We start from the raw sequence: 10448 nt of genomic DNA on the forward strand, positions 1-10448 counted from the left end.
ACTTCTTCGCTCTGCCCATGCCCACCATCGCTGCCCTCACTGGCCATGCCTGTGGCGGTGGCTTTGGACTTGCACTCTGCCATGACTATATTCTAATGCGCCGTGACAGAGGGTTCCTTTGCATGAACGAGCTCGATATTGGGCGCAAGCTGCCAGCCTGGTTCTTCGCCCTCATGAAACACAAGATTGCATCCCCCTCAGCTCAGCTCGACATTGCCCTGAGAGCCACTATGCTGACAGGCGACATGGCGCTCCAGAAAGGCGTCGTTCACTCGGTCTACAACAGCGCAGAGGAGACCTTTAAAGCAGCTGAACAACTGGGGTTAGAACTGGTGAGCAGAAACTGGAATGGAAAGATATATGCCGAGATGAGGACAACCATGTTTGCCGAGGTATTGCACTTGCTCCAAAACGATGACACTGCCAAAGGCGAGACCGTTGAGATTGCTTCTCGAATATAACTGAGGGTAACTGGCAACCACTATCTAAAAGTGTTTACCATAATTGCCAGGTTCTGTTTCAAATATAGTGTTTTTTTTTTTTTTTTTTTTTTTTTTTGGTGAGGTTCAAATATAGTGTTTTACTATAGCGTTCATTTGACAATGTCAAATGGGGCTGCTAGTCGGTGCTAGCCGGCTTTGAATATAGACTATATATTATGAACATTATCACTTGTCAATGAATAATTGACAATATATTAATCTGTATATTAATCTGCTTATTAGGATAAGTGTTTGTGTTCCATTAGAATAAGTGGGTAACATATTATAATAATTGCATCTTATTATTGTATGATTTTATCAAGTACTTTCGAATTAAATAGAAGCAAGATTTTGAATTCAACTACTTTGAATGGTGCAATTTGTATGGAGAGAGTTAACCAGCTTTGACGTGCACTCTCACTTTTAATCATTTCATTTGTAAGAGAAAATGGTCAAATAAGTCCTTAAATTTTATTCAAAAAGTCAATTAGTTAGAAGTTACCAATTAAATTTACAAACATGTTATTTTAAACCAATGGAACCCACTAACTTGTTGGTGACCTGTAATTGCAGGCCAATTAAGATTTTAGCCAACTCCGGCAAACCTCCCACAAACATCCGACTAAATTCAAACGAAAGGTCAAATACCGTTGACCGTTGCCGGTCGCAAATACCGGTGACTATTGACCGTTGCCGGTGGCGTTCTGTCGGAGAAGGCGACCGGCGATCGTCACGCTGGTATTTGAACTGTACATACGATTTTAATTTGTTCGAACTCATTGCAGTTTTTTTATTTGAACTTGATAACCTAATTAGTTCATTGTACTTTTAAGTATTGTTCGATTACTTTTTATAAAATATGAGTTAATACCCAAAATCGTCCTCGACTATAGTGGTTTTTCTCAATTTCGTCCTAAACGACTTTGGTGACCTAATATCGTCCCAGACTTTTGTATTTCGCTCAATTTAGTCCCAGACTTTTGTATTTTTGCTCAATTTAGTCCCTCATTTGTTATTCTGTCCATTTGGTGTTAAATAAATAGACAATTCCGTAATTTTAATATTGGCATCTCTTTACTCATAGACATGTGAACTGCGAATTTTTTTTTTTTTTTACGAATTACTCCCAGAATTACTCCTAAAACTGCGAATATAAAATTTGATTTGCATGTCCGGGGGTAATTCTGGGTGTAATTCGTACAAGAAAGATGAATTTCGCACTTCACAAGTTGAAAGTAAAGAGAGATCAATATTGACATTACTGAATTGTCCCTTTATTTAACACCAATTTGACGGAATAACAAATGGAGGACTAAATTGAGCGAAACACAAAAGTCTGGGACGATATTAGGTCACCAAAGTCGTTTAGGACGAAATTGAGAAAAACCACTATAGTCGAGGATGATTTTGGGTATTAACTCTATAAAATATAATATACTGAGTATTTTATTTCTAGTATTCGGCTATATCAATGAGAATAGTCCAATATATAGTACAAAGCTTTATCGGTCAATACTAATAGAGAGAGATGGAGACGTGCAGTTTGGAGAAACGAGGCAACGTCTTTTTACTGACTCTCACCGGCGACGACGAGCACAGGCTAAATCCGACGCTGATCGACTCCATCAGAGCCGCCGTCCGCCGTGCACGAGCGGAGGCGGCTGCTGGGCCCTCCGTCTTGATCACAACCAGCCACGGGAAGTTCTTCTCCAACGGCTACGACCTCGCCTGGGCTTCCTCCGACACAGCCCGGCTGGAGTCGATGGACTCCAAGCTCCGATCCCTCGTCTCCGACCTCCTCAACCTGCCGATGCCGACGATCGCCGCCGTCAACGGCCACGCCTCCGCCGCCGGCTTCGTTATAGCGCTGAGCCACGACTACGTGCTCATGCGCAAGGACCGCGGCTTCCTCTACATGAGCGAGCTTGACAAAGGGATGGAGATTCCGGCGTGGTTCGTGGCGCTGCTGAAGAGCAAGGCGGCGTCTCCCCGTGCCTGGAGGGAGGTGGTCCTCAAAGCGGCGAAGCTGACGGCGAATATGGGCATGGAGGTCGGTGTTGTGGACTCGGCGCATGGTAGCCCGGAGGAGACGGTGAAGGCTGCGGTGGAGCTCGGGGAGAAGCTGGTGGCGCGTGGGTGGGACGGCCACGTTTATGCTCATTGTAGGAGGACTGTTTATTCTAATGTATCGGTTTCGCTTGGAAGCGATCTCGAGACTCGTTCTAGGTTGTGATCAATATAAAATATTGAAAAATGTTATCATATTCTAGTTCAAAATAAAGATTTTTTAGAGAAAATTTTCAGGTGTTATAAAAGTTACCAATAAATAATTAGAAAACTAATCAAATAAACCCTTGAATTATTATTTAAAAAGAAAAAGGTAATTACACTCTTAAATTACAAAGAAAAAAAATATTAACTCAACTCTAAAAAAATGTAATTAGAATATTGTAAATTATATATTATAATAAGTTATGTTAATATGACTATATATGATTATTGTCAATATTCTCTCACTTGTTAATTCTCCTATTTCACTACTTGAATGTCATAATTAATTAAGTATGATTCTTGTCAACATTATCTTGGTTGAGCCTATCGCATGCATGAGTCTATGTTGTGCGATTTGCCTTTTTCGTATGATTTGTTGACAATTATAAAAGGGTAAAGTTTATTTAGTATACACTTTTGAATAGTGATTATTTCCTTCGTCATAAAAAGTCATTAATATATTAAATGTTCATTTTTTATAGGTCACCAAGTTTTGAGCCATTTCGAAAAAGGTCACTAAATATTTTTACAAAACACGACTTTAAGTTTCTGGGTCAACCAGTCTAAAATATGGTATTAAACGAACTGTGATTGGCACCTAATTTGAGATATGTGCATTCCATCCCTGGTAGAAGACTTCCACAAGTTTTGAGCCATCTCTAAAAAGGTCACCAAATATTTTTACAAAACATGACTTTAAATTTTCTTGGGTTAACCGGTCTAAAATATGGTATCAAACGAACTCTGGTTGGCACCAAATTTGGGTTTCCAGACCTAGTAGAAGACTTCCAGAAGATTTGAGTCACTTCCAAAAAGGTCACCAACTATTTTTAAAAAACACGACTTTAAGTTTTCTAGGTCGACCAGTATAAAATATGGTATCAAACGAACTTCGATTGACACCAAATTTGAGTTATGGACATTTCGAACCTGGTAGAAGACTTTTACAAGTTTTGAACCAATTCTGAAAACGTCATCCAATATTTTTATAAAACACGTCTTCAAGTTTTCTGGGTCTTCTAGTCTTAAAATGTGGTATCAAAGGAACTCCAATTGTCACCAAATTTGAGCTATGGACATTCCAACTCTGATAGAAGACTTTCTCAAGTTTTGACCCATTTATGAAAAGGTCACCAAATATTTTTACAAAACACGACATTAAATTTTCTGGGTTGACTGGTCTAAAATATGGTATCAAACGAACTGCGATTGGCACCTAATTTGAGATATGTACATTCCATCCTTGGTAGAAGACTTTCACAAGTTTTGAGCCAATTCTAAAAAGGTTACCAAATATTTTTACAAAACACGACTTTAAATTTTCTGGGTTGACGGGTCTAGAATATGGTATCAAACGAACTCTTATTGGCACCAAATTTGAGATATGTACATTCCAACCCTGCTAGTAGACTTCCATATTTTTGAGCCATTTCTGAAAAGGTCACCAAATATTTTTAAAAAAGACGACTATAAGTTTTCTGGGTCGACAAGTCTAAAATATGGTATCAAACGAACTCCGATTGGCACGAAATTTGAGCTATAGACATTCCAACCCTAGTAGATGACTTTCACAAGTTTTGAGCCTTTTCTGAAAAGGTCACCAAATAGTTTTACAAAACATGACTTTAAGTTTTCTAGGTCGATCAGTCTAGAAAATGGTATCAAACGACCTCCGTTTGGCACCAAATTTGAGCTATGGACATTTCAACCCTAGTAAAAGACTTTCACAAGTTTTGAACCAATTGGGGTCACCCAATATTTTTACAAAACACGACTTTAAGTTTTCTGGTTCTTCTGGTCTAAAATATGGTATCAAACGAACTCCGATTGGCACCAAATTAGAGCAAAGGATATTTCAACCCCGGTAGAAGACTTCCACAAGTTTCGAGCCATTTTAGAAAAGGTCTCCCAATATTTTTATAATACACGACTTTAAGTGTTCTAGTAAAAAATATGGTATCAAACGAATTACGATTTGCACCAAATTTGAGATATGTACATTCCATCGCAGGTAGAAGACTTCCATTGAGCCATTTCTGAAAAGGTCACCAAATATTTTTACAAAACACGACCTTAAGAAGAAGAAGAAGAAGAAGAAGAAGAAGAAGAAGAAGAAGAAGAAGAAGAAGAAGAAGAAGGTTGGGGAAAGAATTAGGTTGGTAGGAGAATCTTGGAGGGAAAAGGAAGGGGAAAAGTATAAGGTTGGAAGGAGTTCTTGATAGATTCATATTTGGTTGTGGTATACTTGAACCCCTCTTACATTCTATTTGTCTCTATCTGTTGATATTGGTCTTGCATATCTTTCTGCCATACTTCCTTCTTTGGTTTCCTTTTTCTTCCAAATCTTATTTAGTTTCTTTGCTCATATTGTCCTTTTTCTTTGCTTCTTGCTCTCAATTATATTACCTATCTCGTGATACACCCTTACTCTCAAAGGCTTGTTAAGTTTTCCAAGGTATGTTTTCTTGAACTTTGAGGTTGAATCCATATCAACTTGAGTTCCGGACTAGAATTTTCCTTTTTGGAAAAAGGCTTGTGAGAGTATCTGCCACTTGGAGTGATACATGAGTGGAGTGTGTGTTTGTAAGAGTGTAGTGTACCCCCAGAGCCATATAATCCACCTCTTACCTGTGAGCTGAGAATGGAGAGGGAGCGAGCCAACTTTTTGGTTTCACTAACATGAGTACTCACATATCTTCTTGTTTTTAGATTTTGTTTCTCATCTACAGATGGCTGAAGAGGTTCCAAACACACGTAAGAGATTAGAGCAGAAAATAGATGCTCTAGCCTTTGCCATGGAAGGTTTAAGCACTGGAATGACTAATCTAGAGCAACACCCTAAGCGAGTGCAACTGCCACTCTATACTTGGGGAAACATTCTTGGAAAGAGATGCATTATCGTTATCAATTTGGATCGTTGTATGAATTTAGCTAGTGCAACCATGGTGGACTACCTTAAGTTACCTCTTATCAATCACCCCCAACCTTTCAATCTTATTGATTCAGGGCATGTGAGATTGACTAAACAAGTTTTTATTCCTTTTTGTATTGGCAAGTATTATGATGAGGTTCTATGTGATATTGTGCCAATGTGTACTGCACATGTTTCACTCGGAAGATCATGGCAACATGATAGACATTTTTATTATAATGCACTCAACAACACATGCAATGTCACCTATAATAGATTTATACATGTGCTTAAGCCTCTACTTCCAAAACAAGTAGAAGAAATTCAACTGAGATCGAAGCAAGCTCTCAAGCCAGCCTTGAAGAAAGAAGAAATCAAAGAGAGCAAACTGGAACCTCCACGTTTAGAATTGTACTCACCACTCCAGTCCTCTAACTTAGATTGTAGCCAAACAAAGGAACTGCTATCAGTGGTACAGTGGAAAGACCCAGCCAGAGCTATCAAAGTGCAGCCTCGCTTGCTAACAAAAAAGGATAATAAGCAAGAGAAAAGAAAGGGAGTAACTATTTACTCACTCTTATTTCAAAAGCATGCATTAAAATTCTCTAGATTTGTTTGCCATGTTTCTATTAATGACCTACTTGCTAGATGTGTTAGAAATTTGTTTGCCTCCATACATCCAAGATTCCTTAATTTTGATTTTACTAAAACTTTATTTGATAGAGATAAGGAATCACTTGGAAGTTATAAGGCACATTTGAAAACTTCTTATGGAAAATACTACTTGCACAAGGGGTTTTGGTTCAAAGTCAATGGGATTGGCACTTTTTGCTTTGTGTTGGTGTTGGGCAATGATTTAATTGTTGATTCACATAAGGGACATTTTGATTTTCCAAAGAGTGATGATGTTTTGCATGGATATTTTCATTGGCCAAAGAAGAAAAAAGATGTAGAATCTTATGTTCAGAATTGTGCTACTTACCACCATAATACATCTAAATCATTACTTGATATTTCCAAGAATTTTCTGTTTGATTTTACCTTAAGCTCTAGAAAGAAAGATTTTGTACTTGTTAATAAGATGCCTAAATTTAATATGTCTCATTTTGTTGAATTATTACCATCCAGAATGTTTAAATTCCATGATTTGTTATTAGACTTAGTTGCCTTACTTGTTGATTGTAGGATGATGATTGGAGCGACTCGTGTCAAGCATCCCAAGAAAAAGTTCCATGAGCGTGATAAAACAGAAAGGGAGCTTGCTACTTTGTCTTTCATTAAAGATTTGGTTCAAGGACGAATCCTTTTCAAGAATGGGAGAATAATAGGAACTAGTACACATGGAATCCAGTAAGGGTAAATAGTGAGCTCATCACAAGGCCCATAACTACATCCTTAAAGCATCAATGGTGGAAGAAACAAGAAAGTCCAATAAAAATTCCATTCGATAGAGGAAAGTACTATAAGTGGCCCGTTTCAAGTGATGTCACAGATCGAAGACAATATTTAGAAGATTCGAGGTCGAATCATATTTCGAGAAGGGGAGGATGATGCGGCCCAACATAATGAAGATCCAAGGCCCAAATCAGCTTTATTATTTGTGGTCATCATTATTTTAAATTGTTTGGAATTAAAGAGAAAAACACTAGTTTGTATTTAGAAAGGATTCCTTAAATCTATTTCTAAATAAAACTATATTTACTTGCTTTCTAGATTAGGTTTATGACTCTTTTTGTATTTAGAAAAGAATTCCTTAAATCCCTTTCTAAATAGGACTCTATTTACTTGTTTTCTAGATAAGGTTTTAGACTCCTTTTCTCGTTGTATTTAGGATTATAATGCTGCCCTATACCTATAAATAGGGCACATCCATATCAGTTTCGACAAGGCTTTAATTCAATAAAATTCTTAATTTTTTCTTTACACTTGTGTAAGAAACCTTATAGCTAATTGTGGACTCAATTAGTGGCTAGTCGTGGACTCGACTAGCAAATTGATTCGTGGACTTGAATCAATCTTCCTTTCTTCAACCTTAGATTTAGGTTCGTGGACTCGTTCTTGAATCGAAGGAAACTAGATCCAACTCTAGTTGATTGAAGATTGCATCATCGAGGTACTTGAAGCTACAATGGGATTCTTCCAAGTCTTTGAGGATTCAAGACAAAGGGTTTCTCGTGAGGTTTAAGGTGTTTCGATCCATCCTTATCTTTACATTGAGAGCAATCTTGGGGCAATACTCTATCTTATTTGAATCTTCGACTAGATTCATATCAGTACGTTTTCTTGAACTTTGAGGTTGAATCCATATCAACTTTTTCCTTTTTGGAAAAAGGCTTGTGAGAGTATCTGCCACTTGGAGTGATACACGAGTGGAGTGTGTGTTTGTAAGAGTGTGTAGTGCACCCCCAGAGCCATATTATCCACCTCTTACATGTGAGCTGAGAATAGTGAGGGAACGAGCCAACTTTTTGGTTTCACTAACATGAATACTCACATATCTTCTTGTTTTTAGATTTTGTTTCTCATCTACAGATGGCTGAAGAAGTTCCAAACAAACGTAAGAGATTAGAGCAAAAAATAGATGCTCTAACCTTCGCCACGAAAGGGTTACTCACAAAAGTAAATAATCTGGAGCAACACCCTCAGCAAGTGCAATCGCTACACAATGATGAGCAATATTTGCCACCGGCAGGAAGAGTGGATCCTAGATGTCAAAGGATCCAACCGCGTAATGCGGAGTTAGGAAACATTAAACTTGAAATTCTTAACTTCACCGGTGAGAAAGGACCTACCGAATACATAGAATGGGAGAATGCTATTGAAACTCTTTTCTATTTAAAGCACTATTCTGATCTTACAAAAATTAGGCTAGTTGCTACATCTTTTAAGGGGTATGCATTATCTTGGTGGCGAAAAAGAAATAGAGAGAGAGAGTTGCTAATTTTACTCCCTATGAATCTTAGGTTCAAGTGAGGGAAGATATGCGTCTAAACTGTCGCCCTAAATCTTTTTTCTATGATATTGAAAGAAAATTGCAGGGAACCGTGCAAGGAACAATTTCAGTTGATAAGTACCACCAAACTATAAATATTTTGCTTGAACAGGGAAACATACATGAAGAAGAGACAAAAATTGTTGCTCGTTTTGTACATGGATTGAACTTAGAAATTCGATGTAGAATGAGTATTCAGAGATATGACTCCCTTTTTGATGCCTTGTATGTTGCACGTGAAATATTAGGCAAAAATAAAAGAGATGAAAATGCACAAGTCCAACAATGGTGCATCAAGATGGAACAACACATGTTCCACCCTTCAAAGGAGTGATGAACATCCTCCTCCAAGAGATGATTCACGAGACAAAGGTAAGGAAAAGGTAAGTGAGGCAGTGACGCCACAACATGATAGAGAAATGATTTGTTATAGATGTAATGGGAGAGGCCACATAGCTCGTGATTGCCCTAACAAGAGGGTAGTTAAGATAACAACACAATCTGAAAATTTTACTTCTTGTCTTGAATATAAATCTAAGGAAGAGGTTTGTGACCATTTTGAAACCCCCAATGAACATGTTGAGGGGGAACCATTTATACCTTTAAAATTTGATTCTAAATATGTTGATAGTGAGTCTAGTCATACTGTTGTTGTTAAGGCGGTTTTGAATGTTCACCCTTTAAAAGAAGATGAGTCTCAAAAAGAAAATATATTTTGTGCTAAAGGGTCAATTAGAGAGAATGCTTGTGCTATGGTAATAGATTCTAGAAGTTGCACAAATGTGGCTAGTGCATCTATGGTTAAATTTCTTCAGTTACCTTTGCTTGATCATCCAAATCCTTATTGTTTGCAATGGTTAACTGATGCAGGAGAAGCTAGAGTAACCAAACAGGCTCTTATTCCTTTATCTATTCACAGTTACTCTGATGAATTCTTGTGTGATAATATCTCAATGCAGGCTGCTCATATCTTGTTAGGTAGACCATGTCAATTTGACAGAAGAATAAGTTTTTATGGAATGAGGAACACTTATGTGTTTCACATGAATGGAGTTACATATGTCTTGCCTCGTTTGTCTCCTAAACAAGTAGAAGAAATTCAATTGTGGTTGATGCAAGCTCTCAAACCAGCCCCAAAGAAGGAAGAAATCAAAGAGAGAAAAGTGGAACCTCCATGTTTGGAATTGAAATCACCACTCCAATCCTCTAACTCAGTTTATAGCCAAACAAAGGGACCACAATCAATGATACATTGGAAAGGACCGGCCCAAGGTTTCAAAGTGCAGTCTCTCTTGGTAACTAAAAAGGATAGTAATCATGAGAAAAGAAATGGAGTAACAATTTACTCATTTTTATTTCAAAAGCATGCATTAGAATTCCCTAGATTTGTTTGCCATGTTTCTATTAATGACCTACTTGCTAGATGTGTTAGAAATTTGTTTGCCTCCATACATCCAAGATTCCATAATTTTGATTTTACTAAAACTTTATTTGATAGAGATAAGGAATCACTAGGAAGTTATAAGGCACATTTGAAAACTTCTTATGTGAAATACTACTTGGTCAAGGGGTTTTCGTTCAAAGTCAATGGGATTGGCACTTTTTGCTTTGAATTGAGCAATGGTTTAATTGTTGATTCACATAAGGGACAATTTGGTTTTCCAAAGAGTGATGATGTTTTGCATGGATATTTTCATTGGCCAAAGAAGAAAAAAATGTAGAATCCTATGTTTATAATTGTGCTACTTACCACCACAATGCATCTAAATCATTACTTGATATTTCCATGGAT

At 37.5% G+C, this 10448-nt stretch overlaps 1 protein-coding gene across 1 annotated transcript; it reads left to right on the forward strand.

Moving 5' to 3' along the window:
• The first annotated feature begins 1981 nt into the window (after positions 1 to 1981).
• LOC109171561 (enoyl-CoA delta isomerase 1, peroxisomal-like) lies at positions 1982 to 2776 on the forward strand. The gene has a single exon (XM_019320604.1). It carries the CDS (start codon positions 2011 to 2013, stop codon positions 2713 to 2715), a length of 705 nt encoding a protein of 234 aa, XP_019176149.1. The 5' UTR covers positions 1982 to 2010; the 3' UTR covers positions 2716 to 2776.
• The last annotated feature ends 7672 nt before the right edge of the window (positions 2777 to 10448 follow it).

The sequence above is a fragment of the Ipomoea nil genome, unplaced genomic scaffold (genome assembly GCF_001879475.1).
Source record: "Ipomoea nil cultivar Tokyo-kokei standard unplaced genomic scaffold, Asagao_1.1 scaffold0321, whole genome shotgun sequence".
Lineage (NCBI taxonomy): Eukaryota > Viridiplantae > Streptophyta > Magnoliopsida > Solanales > Convolvulaceae > Ipomoea > Ipomoea nil.

What these genes read in the sequence shown, in the direction of transcription:
- LOC109171561 (XM_019320604.1), top strand. Translation starts at nt 2,011, where the DNA reads ATGGAGACGTGCAGTTTGGAGAAACGAGGCAACGTCTTTTTACTGACT.